The sequence below is a fragment of the Nycticebus coucang genome, chromosome 21, assembly GCF_027406575.1.
Source record: "Nycticebus coucang isolate mNycCou1 chromosome 21, mNycCou1.pri, whole genome shotgun sequence".
Taxonomy (NCBI): Eukaryota; Metazoa; Chordata; class Mammalia; order Primates; family Lorisidae; genus Nycticebus; species Nycticebus coucang.
Window position 1 is genome coordinate 37,866,718 of NC_069800.1, and position 21,651 is coordinate 37,888,368.

Here is a 21,651-nt window from a genome sequence, read left to right on the forward strand (position 1 = left end):
AACTGTTTCACTGTATTTTCCCTCTTTTCCATAGATCTGCCTCCTGCTACACTATAGACCATTTCTAGTCTGTTTTTCAGTTGATTAAATCATTTTCTTTTTAGGTTCATTGGATTTAGTTTTAAAATCAATTCATCTTATGTATTTGTTTCTAAAAGTTTTATCTTCTGGGAGGTCAAGGCAGGTGGATTGCCTGAGTTCAGGAGTTTGAGAACAGCTCAAGCCAGAGGGAGACCTCATCTCTAAAAATAGCCGGGCATTGTGGCGGGGGCCTATAGTCGCAGCTACTTGGGAGACTGAGGCAAGAGAATTGCTTAAGCCCAAGAGTTTGAGGTTGCTGTGAGGTGGCACCATGGCACTCTGCCAAGGGCAACAAAATGAGACTCTTAACAAGATAAATAAAAAAATAAAAGTTTTGGGTGGCGCCTGTGGCTCAGTGAGTAGGGCGCCAGCCCCATATGCTGAGGGTTGGCGAGTTCAAACCCAGCCCCGGCCAAACTGCAACAAAAAAATAGCTGGACGTTGTGGCAGGCGCCTGTAGTCCCAGCTGCTCGGGAGGCTGAGGCAAGAGAATCGCGTAACCCCAAGAGTTAGAGGTTGCTGTGAGCCGTGTGACGCCACGGCACTCTACCCGAGGGCGGTACAGTGAGACTCTGTCTCTACAAAAAAATAAATGAATAAATAAAAGTTTTATCTTGTGCCTTTGTTTTGAATTCTGCTAGGATATTGTGTTTGAAAAATTATTGGTAAGAATCATTTGAGGCCTACAGCAATGTACTTTTTTCTATAGAGAGCTTGCTTATCAAGTATCCATGGACACTACTGGTCCAGGAACTACCTTAAAACAAGCTTAAGATATGATATTCCCTTCAATGGGCTTTAATTCTTTGTATCTTCCACTTCCCTATTCACTCTTAACGCTTAGAATGTAACCCTCTGAAGTCCTAGCTTATGAAAAGGGTCCCCTATTAGACTCCTTGTGTGAGCCCTGTGCAGTGCTTTATATCAGAACAAAATTCTAGCTTTTGGGAATCAACAAAGGCCCTTTGGGCTTCCTTACATGCTTCTCTGAGTTCCCATTTTCTGTTCACTTTTGGCTATAATTGTGTCTCTGTACCATTTATGTCTGTGTGTGTATGTTTTAATCCATTTTCTTTATTTGTCCTCAAAGAGTTGGCCCAAATAATCTAGCGTATCATTAATGAAAACAAAAAAATTGCCCGCAGAAATCTTGATTTCTTATTTTGAATCATCTACACCACTTACTTTCTTGTCTGTTTAGGTATTTTGCTTTGTGACTTGTATTAGGGTTCTCCAGAGAGACAGAACCATTAGGATATATATAGATATATAAACATACAAAAGAAGATTTATTGAGGGAATTGGCTCATGTGATTATAAAGGCTGAGAAGTTCCACAACAGGCCGTCTATAAGTTGGAGACCCTGGGATGCCAGTACCATGGTTCAGTCCAAGTCTAAAAGCCTGGTAAGGCAGGAGTGGGACATGGGTGGAGGGCAGTGTTGGGGTAATAGTGTAAGTCTTGGGATGTCCAGAAGCAGGAAGAGAAAAGTATGTCCCAGCTCCAGGAGAAAAAGGGAAATACTTTTCTTTTTTTGTTCTATCTAGGCTCCCAAGTGATTGGATGGTGCCCACCCACGTTGAGGGCAGATCTTCCCCTATTTAGTCCCCTGGCTCACAGCCAGTTTTCTCTGTAAACAAACTCACCTAAAGTATTGCTGTACCCATTCTCTAGGTGTTCCCTAATCTAATCATGTCGGAGTCTAAAATTAGCCATCATATGACCTCAGTAGTAAAACTCATTTGTGTGGAGATAGAGAAAGGAATAGGCACTAAGATCGTAAATTCAGTTTGCTTTAAGCACAAATGATAGCAGTTGAGTGGAGTAGACTAATAGTCTCCAAATCATATGCAAAATGATTGCTGATGGAATGTGCTTCTTGTAGGAGCTATCAAGATGTGCCAGCTTTTGGTTATTTTAGAGTACAAAATTATAGATCTTTAAAATTTTTCTTAATTTCTTTTTTTTTTTCCAATTTCCGATTACTAGTAGGGTACAAATGATTAGGCTGCATTGTTTGCATTTGTTAGGTGAAGTTCAAGTTGTAGTTGATCCCTTCATCCAGGGGATGTGCTGTATGCCCTTACATTGTGCCCCTTAGGTGCAAGCTTACCAATCTCCTTCCCTCTTCTCCTCAAGCCCTTTGCCACCTCCTCCCTCCCCCAATTTATTTTTCTTTTGAGACAGGGTCTTGCTCTGTCACCTACCTATGCTGGAGTGCAAATGGCATGATCAGAGCTTACTGCAGTCTCAAATTCCTAGACCCAGGTGGTCCTCCCCTCTAGCCTCCCGAATAGCTGGGACTACAGGTATACGTCACCACACCCAGATGATCTTTAAAATTCTTAAAGTATTATCCTTTACAGTTTCTTGTTTTAGTGCTTTTCATCTGAATAATTCCTATGAATCCTATCAAACTACGCTTGGATGTTATTTTTCCCCCTGGGCTGTTTTTTCCCCAAGCATTTTAGGTGCTCCATAAATATTTGTTGAATGCCTGCATGGCATCATCACGTAATTCTTTCAAGCACTGATTACTGGAGATTATAATGGTCTCTTTTCTTTGTCTGAGAGCAGATATACTTTATTCTCCAGGGCCTAGAGAAAGAATCCTTTCCTGGCAATCAGGCACACATTTCCTGGTACATAGTAAGTGTTCAATAAATGCTTATTGAATGAGCATTCTGCTCTTGATTTGGAAGGAAAAGAGAACTAAAGGGCAACTATGGAGATTTGAGATAAGTAATTCGAGTTATTATAGCTACTCATGCTTTTTGTGTGTGTTTGGCTTTCTAACCAATGCCACTTTTGTAAAGGGAGAAAAGCAAGTTCGTTTGGCTAAATTTTTAACTTTGGCGTCTACAACAAGGCAGGAAAGTAAGCGTACATTGTTGTTTTCCCTCTGAATTCCACAGATCTTATTTGTCTCTTATTTGGTTTTGCTGCCTGATTGCTTGGAAAAAGAGTTCAATCTCTACAGTAATGCTTAAAAGGAGTTTATCTCGTAAAGCTGCTTTTCCTGTAGTCCAAGCTATGCAGTCAGTCCAATCTGAGCATGTTCCTCATTTCTCTCTCTCTCTCTCTCTTTTTTTTTTTTTTTTTTTTTGAGACTGAGTCTTGGCTAGAGTGCTGTGGTGTTATCATAACTCACTGTAACCTCAAACTCGTGGGCTCAAGCAATCATCCTGTTTCAGCCTCCTGAGTAGCTGGGACTACAGGTGTGTGTGCTGCCACACCCAGCTAATTTTTCTATTTTTTGTATAGATGGGGTTTTGCTGTGTTGCTAGGGCTGGTCTTGAACTCCTGGTCTCAAGCGATCCTACCCTCTTGACCTCCCAGAGTTCTTGGATTACAGGCACAATCCACTACTGCTAACCTGGTGTACTTTTAATATGACAGTGGATAAGATAATTGACCTTTCTGATATCTAAGACTGAGGGACTTTCCCCCAACTTCTAACTAAGCTGTTGTGAAAACTGCTGAAATAAAGTTTCTCCAGTATTCTCTTAATTTGAATTATTAGGGAGAAAAGACAAATCCTAATTGTAGTCCTATTATTTAATAAAAGAAGCTATCCTGGGAAACAGGAAGTGAAGGGAACAATTACTCAAGAACCTTTGATTTTCCAGTCCAGTTGTATACTACATGCCCTGAAGTGTTCAGGGGCATCCTGTACTTTGGAGGCAATTTCATTTTTATTCTTCAAAAGTAAACCAATATTAATTTGATCAACAAATAATGTTTACTCAGCATATTATGAAATAGAGGCTTAGGTGGGGTACTGTAAATTGGAAAGGGAAATTAAACATGGATCTTGACTTTATGGAACCAAGGGTATAATAGGAAAGTTAAGATTTGAAGGCTGGTGTGTATATGTACAGTAGAAAGTAATATGTTCTGAGGGAATGAAAAGATTAGAATCTTGGAGGCTAGCTGACTTGGGTTGAATCTCAACTCTTTTTGTACTGGATATTCTTCTGTTTGTTTTTCCACTTTAGACAGGGTCTTGCTCTGTTGCCCAGGCTTAGAGTGCAGTGGCATGATCACAACTCATTGCAGCCTTGATCTCCTGGGCTCAGATGATCCTCCTGCCTCCACCTCAAGTAGCTGGAACAATAGATGTGTAATTTTTTGGTTTAAAAAAATTTTTTAAGGATAAGATCTCGCTATTGCCTGGGCTAGTTTCAAACTCTTGGCCTCAAGCAACCCTCCCATCTTGGCCTTGTAAAATATTGGGATACTGGCATGAGCCACTATGTGTAACCTTGTACTGTATATTCTTATTTGTAAACTAGGAGACGTAATGTTTACCTCAAGGAATTGTTGGAAGAATTAGATATTTAAGCTGAGAAACTCTTAAAGCTCCAGATTTACAGTATCTATCTATTCAGAATCTCCTTTGGAGATTTCAAAGCCATTTTAACCTTAAGTCTAAAACTGACCTCAAGCTCTCTTCCAGAATGTTTTGTTTTCATTAATAGCACCAACAATCCATCAAACCAGAATCTCAGAGTCACCTTCCACTTCTTACCACATTTTCTAATCCACCCAGAGCTATTGATTTTATACTATGAATTTTGTTCCTCAAATTAGTCCACTTATTACCACTTCCAGGACCCTAGGTCAAGCAATCATCATTTCTCTCATATGTGCTACTATAATATAATAGTCTTCTTTCTCTCTCAGTCCTGACCCATACCTAGCCAGAATAAAACTTGTAAAAATATATGTATGGATTACTTTTCTGCTTAAAACTTTTTAATGAATTTGTTACTCTTATCCACAACTAAAATCCTTAATGGGGGCCCAGGCCCAGGGGCTCACACCTGTAATCATAGCACTTTAGGAGGCCAAGATGGCAAGATTGAGCCCAGGAGTATGGGTCAACCCTGGGCAACATAATGAGACCTCTATCTCCAAAGAAAAATAAGAAGAAACTACAATAGTATTTTTCTTTTTATGACATCTCTTTCCTGTCTTTTTACCTCTCCTCTTTGCCATCATCTTTTCACCCCCTCATCCCTTTTAGTATCATTTTATCTGAAGTTGCAGAGCCACAGTTCAGTAACCTGCTGTTTTATGCTCTTGTATAATTAATGATAAAGGTATAATAACCATTTGAAATTCATGTGAATACCCCTCCTACTATAAGCAGATTATTTGGTATGCATTGTAGTATAGCAAAGAACCTCTTGGTGGTACTGCATAATAGTTAGCTAGTCGTTCTCCCAGTGGAGAATCAAATCTGTCAGTTCATAAATTAGGTCCCAGCTGATGAGACCCAAAGCTCATTCAGGTAAACTTGAGAATCTCAAGAGTTTCATTAGTAACTAGTCGTATTTTGCTCTTCACAGAGAATGCCAAGCTCTTTGAGAGAACAAAGGAAGACTGGATAAGGAGAATGTATATGGATTAGTAAATAGAAATTGGGGAATATTTTCCTTGAGTCAGGAGGGAGAAATGAGGACTTGTTTTGTAATGTCACATCCGCCTGTGAGTTAGCTAGTCTTCAGAGGCTAGGAGTTAACCACAGCTACTGTAATTTTTGTATTTTCAAGAAAACTAAGAATGAAGACACCAGCCTTTTATGTATATTATTAGCTTTTACTAAGGTGCTATGGCATAGTAATCACTTAATGCAAACATACATGTGTTGGTGTTTTTTAGCCCTTCTAGATGATCACACTTGATCTTTACTTTATTCTGCAAGTAGGCCGGTTTTGTAAATAATGAATCAAACCTGGGAAAGCCCAACAGAGCTGTTTAATCCAGTTAGGGATTTAGACCCAGGACTCTACCACTTGTTTCATCATACTGCATCTAGTCCCACTTAGTAAATTTGTGTTCAGTTTACAAACTTAAACTGATACAGAGTTTTGAGATCCACAGATAAAGGATATCTTACAGTTATAAAATATCAGCCAGAAGAGTGAAGTACCTAGAAAGAGTACTAGTAGAGACTAAAGAGAAAGATACTGTTTCTGTTAGAAGAAGCTGAAGTTAATTTAAGAGTTTAGTATCTTAAAAGTATTAAATTCTTGGGGACAGTACTTCTGTCGGTTTTATGTGTTTGTTTAAACTGCTTATACTGGTTTACACACACACACCTTTATTTACTCATATTTTTGGCGCCTTTTGATGGAGTCAATGCAGGCATAGTAGTTACAGAGAAAGTTAGCAATCCAGCAACCAGATGACCTTGTTTCTTTGGGAAGAAGAAAAATTATAAGAAAAAATGTCTGCCTTCTGTGTTTTTTGCATGTTTGGTATGTGTGTGTTTACATTTTTAACCAATATTAGGTAAAGATAAATTAGAATAACGTCATAGATTGTGTTGTCAAACCAAAGAAATATGTCATACAGTAGAACCTCCATGATTGACCACCTCCTCAAGGTGACCTAATTTTCATAGACCAGACATACACCACATGTATGGATCAGTAAGTACAGTAGGCCTAGTTCCTTATTTATGTTGACCAGTCTGTTACATTCCCTCTACTATGTTTGGAAATAATTTTAAAGGCCATCTGAGTACTTGAACAACTTTGTTGTTTTGTGGCCATTTGTAGAACCCCCAAATGGTTGAGTTGAACAGAGACCAGTTACAGGAGTTGTTTGGGTAGGAGAATTCATATGTAAGTAAACACATGGATCTTTTGATCTTGCGTATTTGGGGTGTAAGCACTAATATTGATGTGCTTGTCATACTTAACAGAAGATAGAATGAATCCATATCCCAATCTTTCTTGCTATTCTGAAAGCGTTAAGCCATTGAAACTGTGGGCATACGGAGGCATCTATTCTGACTTACGTTCTTTGGGTATGGTAGCTAACTACCAACTTAAATACAATCTTGGAAAGATAAGCAGTTTGTAAGAGACAAAAATAAAAGTGGCATAGATATGACACCAAAAATATAGGCAATAAAACAACCTAATTAAAATATGGGTTAAGGCCTTACATAGACATTTCTTTGAAGAAAGTGTACAAATGGCCAATAAGCCCATGGAAAAAAATGCTCAACATCATTAATCATTAGGGGAATGCAACTCAAAATCACAATCAATGACATATTACTTTGCACCCATTAAGATAGTTGTTATTAAAAAAAGAAAAAACAACAGGTGGTGCCCATAGCTCAGTGGGTGGGGCACTGGCCACATATGCTGGCAGTTCAAACCCAGCCTGGGCCAGCTAAAACAACAATGAAAACTGCAACAACAAAAAAATAGCCAGATGTTATGACAGGCGCATGTAGTCCCAGCTACTTGGGAGGCTGAAGCAAGAGAATCACTTAAGCCCAAGAGTTTGAGGTTGCTGATTCTGTGGCACTCTACCCAGGGCAACAGCTTGAGACTCTGTCTCAAAAAAAAAAAAATTAGTAAATAAAAAATAACGAATGTTGGTAAGGATGTTAAGAAATCTGAACCCTCATTGATGGCGGGAATGTAAAATGATATAGCTACTGTGGAAAATAATGTGCTGGTTCCTCAAAAAATTACACATGGGATTACTGTATTATTCAGCAATTCCACTATGGGTATATACCCAGAAGATTTGAAAGCAATGTCACAAATAATTAAAAAGATGTAAGTAGGCTGGCACGGTGGCTGGCACCTATAATCTCAGCACTTGGGAGCCAAGGCAGGTAGATTCCCTGAGCTCAGAGGTTCAAGACTACTCTGAGACAGAGCGAGACCTCTTCTCTTAAAAAAAAAAAAGTAGCCAGGCATTGTAGCGGGAACCTGTACTGTCAGCTACTTGGGAGGCTGAGACAAGAGAATTGCTTAAGCCCAGGAGTTTGAGGTTGCTGTGAGCTATGATGCCACAGTACTCTACCGAGGGCAACAAAGTAAAACTCTGTCTCAAAGAAAAGGCGGAAGCAGCCCAAGTGTTTTTTAGCAGGTAATGGATAGCAAAATGTGGGATACAGTAGAATATTATCCAGCCTTAAAAAGGAATAAAATTTTGACCCATGGTATTCCAAAATATAGATTAACCTTGAGGATATTGTACTAAATTAAATAAGCCAAACAAAATGACAGTATCGACAGATTCCACTTATATAAGGTACCTAGAATGGTCAACTTCTAGAGACAGGAAATAGAATGGTAGCTGCAGGGAGGTTGGGGGAGGCGGGGTTAGTGTTTAATAGATAAAGAATTTCTATTTGGGGGGGAGAATTTTCTAGAAACGGTGTGGTGATAATTGCACGAGAGTGTGATTATACTTAATGCCATTGAACTTTACATTCAAATATGGTTAAAATGGTAAATTTTATGTTCTATTTTTAAGTGTTTCAACAAACTGGGTGCTATGGCTGGCACCTGTAATCCTAGCTACTTTGAAGGCTGAGATGAAAAGATGGCTTAAGGCCAGGAGTTCAAGACTAGCCCAGGCAAAGGAGTGAGACCCTGTCTCTTAAAAAATTAGCCAGGGGTGGCGCATGTGGCTCAAAGGAGTAGGGCACTGGCCCCATATACCAGAGGTGGCGGGTTCAAACCCAACCCTGGCCAAAAAAAAAAAAAATTATTGTGCACCTATAATCCTACAGCTACTCAGGAGGCTGAGGTAGGAAGATCACTTGAGCCCAGGAGTTCGAGGCTGCAGTGCACAACTATACTGCAGCCTAGATGATATAAGATCTTGTCTCAAAAAAATTTCTAAATGAAAATAAAATGCTTCAATAATAATAAAGCACAAATATTTTATCTCACTTGTTTTATCATTTGTGGGTGTATTCTGTATATACTCATGTTAACACATGGGCACACAATTTTTTCAGAACCATTTTAAAGTTAAATGTATCATGGGCCTTTGCTTCTACTTCAGGAAAATTTCTCCAGAGTAGATAACTACTGTGGTTTTGTACCAGCTTCATAAATTTACATTAATATAATACTTTAATACCATCTAAATTTCAATTTTGTCAGTATTTTTTTTTTATAGCATCTCCTTCCCACTCTTCCTCCCCCACAATACAGGATACAGTCTAGAGTAGGTTATCAAATTTATGCAATGTCTCTGTAACCTCTCTTTGTCTTTTATGATAGTGTTGGGGTTTTTTTAGGAGTACAGTGCCTCCTCCCCTTTTTAAAATAGACACTTATTTTTCTGTTTGTCCAGTGTTTCCTACTTAGACTGCAGTTATGCAATCTCAGGTAGAAAATTGCATGGGCGATGTGTCCTTCTCAGGTTATCACACATGGGCGATGTGTCCTTCAGTACATTTTAAATTAAATATATAGTGAAGGGAATCAGTGAATGTAGGAATCTCAGAGAACAGAAAGAAAAGGATTGGAATAGTCATTACAAAGGAGATGGATTTGATGGCATATTAATAAAATTTTACCAATTTTCCTCGAGTGTCAAATTTTGCATTAGCTCAGCTAATCTGTATTACTGTCTTACAGCCGTTTATATTAACCTTGCTCTTAAATAAATCAGAAGAAAATTACTGATTTTTGTTTTTAAATTTAATGAAATCAAATGTACCTTTCAACTGGTGATCAGGATCTACTTACTGATTATTACATAAGGTTCCCCAAGTGATTTGGAGCAGTATAAGATGAGATTGAACTTTGATGTATGAGAACAAGTCTTTATTCTCTTCCTGGTTTTGTCAAATGTTAGTCAGACTGACAGTTTGTACTCTTGGCTTTGCCACCATTCTAGAACCTTTTAGCACCCCTACTTGAGTTGTGGAAACCTGCTAAAAGAAAAGAACTTTTCTTGCCAATACTTTTGTAGAATGTATAAATAGTGGTGATGCTAATACATCTATCCTTGATGCTATTTTTCTTCCTTCTAGGCTATCTTACAAAGAGCATCCAAACTTTCCATGCAGAGGTAGCAGGCTACCACTTTGCAAAGTATGATTAAGGCAAATACCAGTTTAAGTATATTTCTTGGATTTTTTTCATGTTATTAGGCAGTACTGTAGTTGACAGTTGGTATGTATTCATTGGTGAACAGATGGGAGAACCAGAGCTATATTTGAGACCATTATTATTTGTAAGATGATTTGTTTTTTGGAGTTTTAAGGTCTTTAATATATTTCAACATTAAGTTTGCTAAGTTTTAAATATTAACAGTCACATCTATACTTAAACAGTATTGCGATTTTTTTCCATCTATGTTCTGACAACTTCAGCATCAACATTTTTTATTTTTTGCTCACTCTTAAGTTCACCTTCTAGGTTTAAGTAAAATTTGTTTTAATAAAAGAAGTAAGCCTACACAACTTGAGAATAAACAAAATTATGAAAAACACTCATAAAATATTGAAGATCACATTTTCAATTTACTCTCTTGCTGGTTCAGAACTGTTTAACTGGGGAAATTGCTCTCTAGTAAGATGATTTTTTTCTTCTCATGTATTTTAAAAATAATTCGTTGGCCTTTGTCCATTTTGTTTCTGCAGTTTGAAGGAAACAAGTCTGAAACAAGGTCTTACCCCCAGCTGCCTCTGAACACGGTGACTTGCCAGATCTCTAAACATCAAGTCCAGCTTTGTCCGCCAACCTGTCTGACATGTCGGGACCCGTGCCAAGCAGGGCCAGAGTTTACACAGATGTTAATACGCACAGACCCCGAGAATACTGGGATTATGAGTCACATGTGGTGGAATGGGGGTAATTGTTTTTGTTTACATCACTATACATGGGTTATTACAGAATTTCTGAGATATACAAAAATCAGGAAAGGTAAAATCCACATGGATGGAAACAGCTAAGCCCTCCCAGCAAGACTGATAAGCTGAGCAGGTTGAAACTTGCACAAGTGCATCAGGAAAGACACTGTCACTTGTGTTTCTTAGAAGTGAAATAATGGACTATAACATAGTCTACCTCAAAACTTTCATGGTGACCTATGTATTCACCTAAAGGACTGAATTTTATGGGTTTGTTAAGCCCAATATATGTCTTCTTTTGTGTTTGGTTTTATAGTAAAAAAGCAAGAGTGATGCTTTGTTATGTAAACAATTTTGATTAGTTCACCATTTAAAATTGGTTTCATCCTTTTCTCTGATTTATTTATAATCATGAACCACATAACAATTATTTCAAGTCAGTGATGAGGGCTGCATGTATGGTAGTGGTCCCATAGAGATTATAGGACCTGAAAAATTCCTGTCACCTAGTGATGCCGTAGCTAAGCCATCATAATGTCAGCAACTCATTACCTCTTCTGTGTTTAGATTTGTTTAGATACAAATATGTCTTTGTGTTATAGTAACTTACAGTATTAGTACAGTAACATGTACAGGTTTGTAGCCTAGGAGCAAAAGGCTTTACCTTATAGCCTAGGTGTTCAGTATGCTATACCATCTAGATTTGTGTAACTACACCCTCATGTTAAATGCATTTCTCGGAAAGTATCCTGCCTTGTTGTTAAGCGAGTCATGGCTGTATTTTGTATACAAAGCTGGTAACAGAGGTACTTACCAGATTGCTTCTCAAGCTAAGGGCATTGCAGATAGGTGAAAATTGATACTTGAGAGACTTTGAAAACACTGACTTCTTACATAAAGTATTTTTGAGGTCAGAGAATGTTGTCCCTTGATGATACTAGAGGATGAAATAGTTCTCCAGAAAGTATCTTCTTTCTGATGAGATTCAAAATTAAATCTTTAAACATTTGCCCTTATCATGAGACAAGGCATGTATAACATAGAGTTCAGCCCTAATTCCATCTTGAACAGTTGTAGTCTGCCTGAACAGCTGTGTTTGCCCTCATTCACTGTGCAGACTCACTTAGATGTTTGTATTTCTTGTCCCAGTGTGGTAGGCATTTAATTGATCAGATCATACTTTAGTGATAAAAACATTTTGACATTTAAATGCAAAAGAAAGCAATTTCAAAAATTCATAAAGCTGCAGATTCCGTATGCTGTATTTTTATATCTGACTACATGTGATTTCCATAGCCTGAATAAATGATTAAACACTGTCTTCTTAAATTGTCATAGGGTATATTTTCAATCTTAAATATGCCATGATTCTTAACAGTAAATACATTGCTTCTGCGTAAGAAAGCACTACGTGCTTTAACGATGCATCAAGAACCGGTAGTATAACACCAATAAATATTATCACTATTGATAATCTGGCTTTAGACTCTAGGTAGTAGTGTATTGTACTGTAGAAAGGTCAACCACTATCTTCAAATTGAATACTTTACATTTATTTCTGCTTAAATGATGCTAAATAGCCTTTTGTGTTCTTTTTGTGTGTGTGTGTGTGTGTTAGTGCCATTTGCTTGCTTGCATTTGTTTTGTATGTTCTTCCACAGGAATAGAACTCCGTCATAACTAAGTCTCTTTGCCTTTGACCTCCAATGATTATTACATTGTTCATTGTTCTTAGTACCTTTTGCCTTCTTGTTCATTCATTTTTTCTTTAGCTGCTTCAGGAAAATGGCTGATTTGGTACATATTAGAGTCTTAGAGTCTTTAGCAGGAGTAAATAAAATTTAAGCCTTATCAAAGGAATCATATGTTTGTCATTCTTTAGCAAAGTCCTCTAAGTTGGAAGCAGCATTAGGGGGAAAATGTCGGCATTTCCCTTTTTCTTCTTTACCTCTGTTTATTACCTTTGATGTTGCTTATTTTAAAAGTAAAGGGAAGGACCCCTTAGTATGGTTTGCAACCTAAATGTGCTTTGTAAACTTTATTACGTGAACTATCCTCAGAGCTTGCCCTAGAGCAGGCGTCCTCAAACTTTTTAAACGGGGCTAACTCACTGTCCCTCAGACTGTTGGAGGACCGGACTATAGTTAAAAAAAAAAAAAAACTATGAACAAATTCCTATGCACACTGCACATATCTTATTTTGAAGTAAAAAAAAAAAAAACGAGAACAAATACAAACACACCACCTCATGTGGCCCACGGGCCGCAGTTTGAGGACCTGCCCTAGAGGACAAGTGTTATGTCAAGCCTATATATTTGAAAGCCATCTGCTGCTCCCAAAGTGTGGCTGAAGTAAAGTATTCTTAAAACATGTATTGAGTGCCAACATCAGGTCAAGTACTATAGCACAGTAAGGTATGAAAATTAGTCTTTAAAAAGGCTGGGTGCAGTGACTCAGACCTTTGGGAGGATAAGGTGGGAGAATCAGTTGAGGTCAGGATTTCAAGACCAGCCTGAACAAAGTGAGACCCCTATCTCTACTGAGAACAGAAAAATTAGCCAGGCATGGTGGCATGCACCCGTAAGTCCCAGCTACTGAGGAAGCTGAGGCAGGAGGATTGCTTGAGCCTCAGGAGTTTGAGGTTGCGGTAAGCTAGGCTAAGGCCATGGCACTCTAGCCCAGGTAGCAGAGCAAGACTTTGTCTCTCCCCCACAAAAAAAAAATTACTCTCTAAGGGAAAGTTCTGTTGTTGGAGACAGACATATTCATAACAAACTATTGATATAAGCCAAGAGATGTGAATAATTTGGGTTTTTTTGTTCGATTGTTTTTGTTTTTTGTAGAGACAGAGTCTCACTTTATTGCCCTCAATAGAGTTCCATGGCGTCACACAGCTCACAGCAACCTCCAACTCCTGGGCTTAGGCGATTCTCCTGCCTCAGCCTCCCCAGTAGCTGGGACTACAGGCGCCCGCCACAACGCCCAGCCATTTTTTTGTTGCAGTTTGGCCGGAGCTGGGTTCAAACCCGCCACCCTCAGTATATGGGGCTGGCGCCCTGCTCACTGAGCCACAGGCGCCACCCATAATTTGGGGTTTTGAAAGAATAATTGAAAGGCTGAAATTTTCTAATCCTAGGATTTAGAACACATTTTTAATTAGCCCAATTTGAAAAAAATAAAATGAAGCCAATTTGGAATTATTTAAAATACTTTTTTATTTCTTTTTTTTTTTTTTTTTTACTTTTTTATTTCTGTTACTCCTCCTAGTAATAGAGTTTTATAAGTAGAATTGGTATTTGATAATTTTTGAACTTTTTAAAATCATTGTGACTTTGACTATTTTGGTCCACAGAAATCAAGATGACTACCAGCTAGTTCGAAAATTAGGCCGGGGTAAATACAGTGAAGTATTTGAAGCCATCAACATCACAAATAATGAAAAAGTTGTTGTTAAAATTCTCAAGGTGAGTGCAAGAAGAGAGATAATTTTAGATGTTGATTTTTTAAAAATAATGGCAATGCCTTAAAAAATAGCGTTAACAGGTTTTTGGAGTACTTCAGTGCATATATTTTTTTGTATCTTAAGAACTTAGTAGAACAACTTTATGTTCATTTGCCAGATCAGAAAACTGATACAAGAGAAGTGATTTAACTCAAGTCACATAGTTAGGTTGTGGCAGAAGAGGAGAGTAAAGGGATAGTCTTCTATCTTAGATCTTGCTAGATAGTGATTGTTTATGTTTGGAATTATATTCTGTGCTTTTGTTTTCAATAAATAAATCATTACTTCTACTTGATGAGGTTGAGGAGTCAAAAATACGGGTATTAGAGGACAGGTAGATGACATTAGATAGGTAGATGGTCTGGCGTAACTGCCCATACTTAGAGGATGTGAATGAAGTGTTGGAGACAAACTGAGAAACACATGCCTCTTCAGAAGGGGTTAGGTGCTTCTCAGCTCCAGCTGATTGTTGCCCTGCAGTAGTTCAAGTCCATCGTTGCCTGTCCCTTTGTTTTGTAGTGAGAATCCAGAGATTTTATATTTGTCTATGAATTCTCCTGATTTTTTAAGTTTGGCCCAAGTTTTTTTTTTTTTTTTTTTTTTTAAGACAGAGTCTCACTTCGTTGCCCTTGACAGAGTGCCATGGCATCATAGCTCACAGCAATCTCAAACTCTTGGGCTCTCTTGCCTCAGCCTCCAGAGTAGCTGGGACTATAGACACCTGCCGCAATGCCTGGCTATTTTTAGAGACGAGGTCTCACTCTGGCTCAGTCTGGTCTCAAACCTGTGAGTTCAGGCAATCTACCTGCCTTGGCCTCCCAGAGTGCTACAATTACAGCCAGGAGCCACAGTGCCCAGAGTTGGCCCAGGATTTTTAAAAAACACTACAGAGGCCATATTTTGCCAGTGGGCTACCAATATGCAACTTTTAATTTATTTATAACTGTACTGTGTACTATCATATAATGGAGATTTAGCTTATAGTTCTTACCACAGGAACTTCACAATTTTTGACACTGAAAAGCAAAAATTTCCAAACTTTTTCAAGTTTGTAACACATTATGTCAGTAATTTTTTTCATGGTAGCCCTGAGCCAAAAGAAATATAGTATAATAGTTCTATTTATTAAGTAGCTATGTCTAAAGAACTAAATGAACATTTATATTTTTAACAACTTGGCCACCATTTAAAAAATGATACATGTAAGTTAAAAGAATAAAAATTTTTTCTTAAATAACCGTAATTAATTACTATTAGGATATGTACACCTGTGGTCACTGCATAGCTTCTCAAAATGTCAGATTGGATACCACCACCTTCATTTTCTGTTCTACTTTGATTTTTGCATAGTACTTGCTTTTTATTATAGCATCTTCTAAAAACCAACTTCACAAAAATATTCCCTCAAAAAGAATATAGTGCAATCTAATGTTGAAATTATGCACTACCTCAAGGCTGGTAAGGCACTCATTGGCAGATACCAGGTATTGATTGGTGTGTTTCCTTCAAAAATTTAAAGTATTCCATGGTGCCCCCTGTGAATTAATGGGTTACCTCACATGGCAAACCACAGTATCTGTCTTCTCTCATATAGAAGGAGAACTGTACCGGGCGCTATGGTTCACGCCTATAATCCTAGTACTCTGGGAGGCCAACGCAGACAGACTGCCTGAGCTTAGGAATTAGAGACCAGCCTGAGCCAGAGTGAGATCCTGTCTCTAAAAAAATAGCTGGGTGTTGTGGCAGGTACCTGTAATCCCTGCTACTCAGGAGGCTGAAGCAAGACGATTACTTGAGCCCAAGAGTTTGAGGTTGCTGTGAGTTACGACACAATGGCATTCTACCAAGAGCAACAAAGTGAGACTCCCTCTCAAATGAAAAAAAGGAAAACTGCACTGGAAATCAGAACAGTTCCGTTTTAATCCAAAGTCTAATTTAATTAGGCATGGTAGTTCTTTTTTTTTTTTTCCAGATTAATATGAGGGTACAAATGTTTAGGTTACATTGTTTTCATTTCTAAGGTAAAGTTCAAGTTGTAGTTAGGGGGCATGCTGAACACCCTCACATTGTGCACGTTAGGTGTGATCCCACCAATCACCCTCTCGCTCCTCTCTCGATAGACCGTACTTGTGTTTTTCTTTCATGTGGGTGTATAGTTGTTTATATATTGGTTTCATATTAATATTGAATATGCTGAATACTTTTTTCCCCATTCTTGGAATACTTCACTAAGAATATGTTTTACCTCCATCCAAGGCATGGTAATTTATTTATCTGTAGAAAAGATAAGCTTGCTTTACCTACCTTTCTCAGGTTATTATAAGAATCAAATACAAAATTGCCTTCAGAAACAAACTTTGGAGACTGAGGTTCTGTGTAATTGTAGAATGGTCATTTCTCTGGAAAGGTATACAGTAGAATGAGGCGATATAGTAATTAGACTCACATGAAAGGCATAAATAAATAGTGGGTTTATAGAAGAGGGTACTAGTTAGAAAAAGCTCCCTAGGGGCGGCACCCATAGCTCAGTGGGTAGGGCGCTGGCCACATACACCCAGGCTGGTGGGTTCCAACCCAGCCCAGGCCAGCTAAAATAACAGTGACACCTACAACAAACAAAAAAGTAGCTCAGCGTTGTGGCGAGCACCTGTAGTGTTAGCTACTTGGGAAGCTGAGGCAAGAGAATGCTTAAGTCCAAGAGTTGCTGTGATGCCACAGCACTCTGCCCAGGGCAACAGCTTGAGACTCTATCCCAAAAAAAGAAAGAAAGAAAAGCTCCCTAGAAGAATCCTCAACTCAAAATAGACCTCCCATTTGACTAGGCATCTACCCAAAAGAAAAAAATCATTTTATCATAAGGACATATGAACTAAATTGTTTATCACTGCTCAATTTACAATCACCAAGATGTGGAAACAGCCCAAGTGCCCATTAACCCAGGAATGGATTAATAAACTGTGGTAGATGTATAGCATGGAATGCTGTTCAGCCATCAAAAAGGACATTTTATATCTTTGTATTAACCTGGATAGAGTTAGAGAACATTCCCTTTAGTAAAGTGTCACAGGAATGGAAAAGTATCCAGTGTATTCAATACTAATAGGAAGCCGTGGTGAGTGCCTGTAATCCCAGCAGCTTCCAGAGGCTGAGGCAACAGGATGCCCACAGCCTGAGTCTGAGCGCCATTGCACTCTGCTCAGGTACTAGGATGGGACTCTGTCTCAACAACAACAAAAAAGAAATAAAATGTGGTTGGATTGAATTATGATATGCTGTGAAGGTAAAAGATACTAGGTTTCAAAGGATTAATACCAAAAAAGGATATAAAATAAATCATTGATTCTTTTTTATATTGATATATATGTTGAAATGATAAGATTTTGGATAAATAAAATATGTTATTAAAATTAATTTTGAGCTAGCTGTGGTGGCTTCTGCCTATAATCTCAGCACTTTGCAAGGCCAAGGCAGGAGGATCTCTTAAGGCTAGGAGCTGGAACCAGTCTGGGCAATATAGTGAGATTATATCTTTACAAAAAATTTAAAAATTAACTGGGTATAATGGCCTGTGCCTGTAGTGCTGCCTTAACCTAGGAAGCTGACCCAGAAGGATTACTTGAGCCTAGGAGTTTGAGATTACTATAAGCTATGATTGTGCCACTATATTCTAGCCCAGGCTACAGAGCAAAACTTTGTCTCAAAAAGGGAACAAATAAACAAAACTATTTTGTCTTGTTTTTACTTTTTTGATATGCCTACTAGAACATTTAAAATTACACATGTTGACTGGGCATAGTGGCTCATGCCTGAAATCCTAGCGCTCTGGGAGGCTGAAGCAGGAGGATCCCTCTACCTTAGGAGTTCAGGGCCAGCCTAGGCAAGAATAAGACCCTGTCTCTGCTAAAAAACAGGAAAAAATGAGTTGGGTATTGTGGCAAGTGCCTGTACTCCCAGCTGGCTTAAGCATGAGGATGGCTTGAACTCAGGACTTTGAGGTCATTGTGAGATAAGCTGACACCATGGCACTCCAGCCTCGACAACAGAGTGAGCCTCTATTGCAAAAAAAAAGTACACGTATGGCTTGAATTAATTATATATTTTCTTTTGGGCCAGCACTATTTTGGACTTTTCAGAAGAAAGGCTTTGTAAAGGCGATAGCATTAGACCAAGGACCTCCACAGAAAAATGTGGATTTCTGTACTAGAACAGATGTGGTGAAGAAAAAGAAACATGAACAAGGGTAGCACCTGTGGCTCAGAAGAGTAGGGCACCGGCCCCATATGCCAGAGGTGGCAGGTTCAAACCCAGCCCCGGCCAAAAACTGCAAAAAAAAAAAAGAAAAAGAAAGAAAGAAAGAAACATGAACAATATACTCTAGGGACTGTGCAGAGTAGTCTTTTTAAAACAGGGATTCATTTATAAGAGTACTGGTTATAAGGATAGATAGATGTTATTATGTGTTATACCCCAGCCGTATTCTGAAGGTCTTTTCAAATACCTCATTTGATTCTTGTCATAGGCTTATGAGATGGATACTCTTGTTACTCATTTTACACATTATAAAGGTTTGGATAGGTTATGTGATTTGCTGTGGGCACATAGCTAGCAATTAATGAAAGTAGAATTTGACTCGAAGGCCCACGCCTTACCTACAAGGTTATGCTGCAAAAGGTGGTTTGGCCATCCTTACCAATGGCCCTGATCTCCTTTACCTCTGTAGAGTATTCATAGACTTAGAGAAAGAATGAAAAGGGCTCTTTTTTTTGTTTGGTTTGTTTTTTTGAGACAGTCTCAAGCCGTCACCCTGGGTAGAGTGCTGTGGCATCACAGCTCACAGCAACCTCAACCTTTTGGGCTTAAGCGATTATCTTGCGTCAGCCTCCCAGGTAGCTGGGACTATAGGTGCCCACCACAATGCCCAGCTATTTTTTTGTTGCAGTTGTCATTGTTGTTTAGGCAGGTTTGAACCCGCCTGCCTAGGTGTATGTGGCTGGCGCCATAACCACTGCGATGGGTGCCAAGCCAAGGTGTCGTTTTTCATCTGAATTGATAATAGTTTTTCAAGATAAACCTTAAAATTACTATTTAAATTGTTCATAAGGTTTTTAAATGTTGACATACTGAGACTGATGGTTGAAATTAAATGCTAATTCTGCAGAGGTCTTCGAAATGTAAATATTTTTTTCTTTTAATTCGACGTTTATAATTACCTGCAGTTTCTGGCACAGTGCTAGGAGAAAGATTTAGGGTCGAGTCTGACACATTGCCTTCCTTCGGGGAGCTCATAAGTAAGCCATTTATATATTATACTACCTGTTGAAATACTCTGAAATAATTTGTTTTTTTCTGATGTACTTTCACCCTTTCAGCCAGTAAAAAAGAAGAAAATTAAGCGTGAAATAAAGATTTTGGAGAATTTGAGAGGAGGTCCCAATATCATCACATTGGCAGACATTGTAAAAGACCCTGTGGTGAGTATAGTAGGTGTTAGCAAGCCCCACCAGGGCTAGGTGGTGTTTGACCAGGAGTACAACTGGCCCTTTTTATTCCCTCCCCCCACCCTCATCATTAAGTCCTGCTTTAATAGTGCTTAATCAGATATACCATTTAACTAGCTTAGGCCTTTCTTTCAAAGAGACTTCCACCCACAGACTATTTCTTATTCTTCTAGGCTAAGAGACTGGTAGCACTGGAAACTGAAATGTGTTAATCCATTTTGCAAACTCAGGTCCGATGCTGATGGGCGATGGGTGCATTGTCGGGCTGCCTAGAGCCTGGTGAGACTTCAGCTCCATGTCTTCTGTTTGAAATCCATCCCAAAAATGACCTAAGTGTGGTGATGATCAGAGTGGGGAGGGCTTGTATAGCTTTAGCGGGTTTCCTACTACTGAGGCGAGGACTGCCAAATTCACCATGCAGCATCCACAAACATTGTGCCCACTAAAGCTGCCAGGGCTATTGCTAATGTGTGTTTATTTTTTTTTCTTTTCCCCTAGTCACGAACCCCTGCCTTGGTTTTTGAACACGTAAACAACACAGACTTCAAGGTATAATATATAACCAACCATTTCAAGCTGGTGGGTTTTTAGACCACATAGAAAGCCTTAGAGGGTTGATACCATTAGAAGAGCTTGTTTTAAAAGAGCTTTTCGTCTCTACAGTGCTAAATTTTAAGATAGAATAACTACAAGCGTTGCCCACTTTCTGCTTCTTGGTATTTTGCCCTTTTATTTGCTTCTCACCACCATTGCCACTCATTTGACACTTTCTGGTTATGGTCAACCTAATGAAGGCAACAACACATGCTTACTCAGAATATGGCCTTACACAGCAGTTCACTTTAAACAATATTGTTCAAGAAGGAATGTATTGTATATATAAAGGGTAGGGACTGCTTACTTCTTAGGATTTCTCAGAAACTCTGGGCTGTATCTTAAAAGGAGAGGATAGAGAAGGATGATGTCAAATACTGCTGTAACACAAACCTCTATAAAAGATATCTCTGAATATCTCAGCCCATCCAGTAGCCTGCTTATTTCAGACACTTCTCGATTCTAGTTTAACAGAAGAGTGTAGGCACTCTCTTGGAGTACAGCTTCTAAAGATATTTAATTTGCCTTTGTACCAGTCCAGTATTAAGAATGTTATATATCAATAAATGGGTGAATTCTTTATTCAGAGGGAGGGGAAAGGAAGAGAAACTGTTTTAGAATCAGAGCAGTAACTTTAAGAAAAACTTTGTTAGAGGACATTGCTAGCCATTTAAAGATAGGTACATATAAAAAAAATTCTGCAACTTGTTGAAAACTGGAAATTATAATAGTTGTTCAGAATTTACTTTCAAATTGGATCAGGAATAGCTCTGTTAAATTGACTCAGTAGGTTTGACATCTGCATAAAAACCTGGGGACATGTAGGGCCAACTATGTAGGCTAAAGATGGGTTAGTTCTCTACTAAGGAGACACTATGTATTTGCCAAAATGCCTGGAGGTAAATTAATTTGTAAGGTGTATCAATGCACATTGTGTATTTATATGTGTGTGTGTGTGTGTATAATATATATATAATTATAGTTATATTCCCAACAGTGGATAATAACTGCAGCAATATGAGGTTAAGTCATTCTTCATTTTAACATGTTTTAACATTCTCTACATGTTAAAACACCCAAAGTGTCTCATTAAAGTTAAGGTAATATTGGAGAAACAGGGCAGTGAACGAACAGATCTTGGAACAATAGCAAAATGAGCCAAATCTTGGTTTAAATTAGTATGAGTGAGGATAAAAAATTGCCATCCTGTCAGCATTACTGCATGGCTCAAATGTTGTATTTGTCTTTAACAGCAGTTGTACCAGACGTTAACAGACTATGATATTCGATTTTACATGTATGAGATTTTGAAGGTAAGAGAATCTTAAATACTAAATATCTTA

The 21,651-nt window shown here is 38.4% G+C and overlaps 1 protein-coding gene across 1 annotated transcript in view; it reads left to right on the forward strand.

The window, feature by feature from the left end:
* The window catches only part of CSNK2A1 (casein kinase 2 alpha 1), a 61,877-nt gene that overhangs the window by 21,098 nt on the left and 19,128 nt on the right, over window positions 1-21,651 (forward strand). Inside the window, exons 2-6 of the mRNA XM_053573475.1 lie at window positions 10,505-10,715; window positions 14,067-14,178; window positions 19,586-19,687; window positions 20,213-20,263; window positions 21,562-21,621. Of these exons, the coding sequence (XP_053429450.1) occupies window positions 10,615-10,715; window positions 14,067-14,178; window positions 19,586-19,687; window positions 20,213-20,263; window positions 21,562-21,621 (426 nt within the window). The 5' untranslated portion in view covers window positions 10,505-10,614. The remainder of the gene's footprint in view (window positions 1-10,504; window positions 10,716-14,066; window positions 14,179-19,585; window positions 19,688-20,212; window positions 20,264-21,561; window positions 21,622-21,651) is intronic.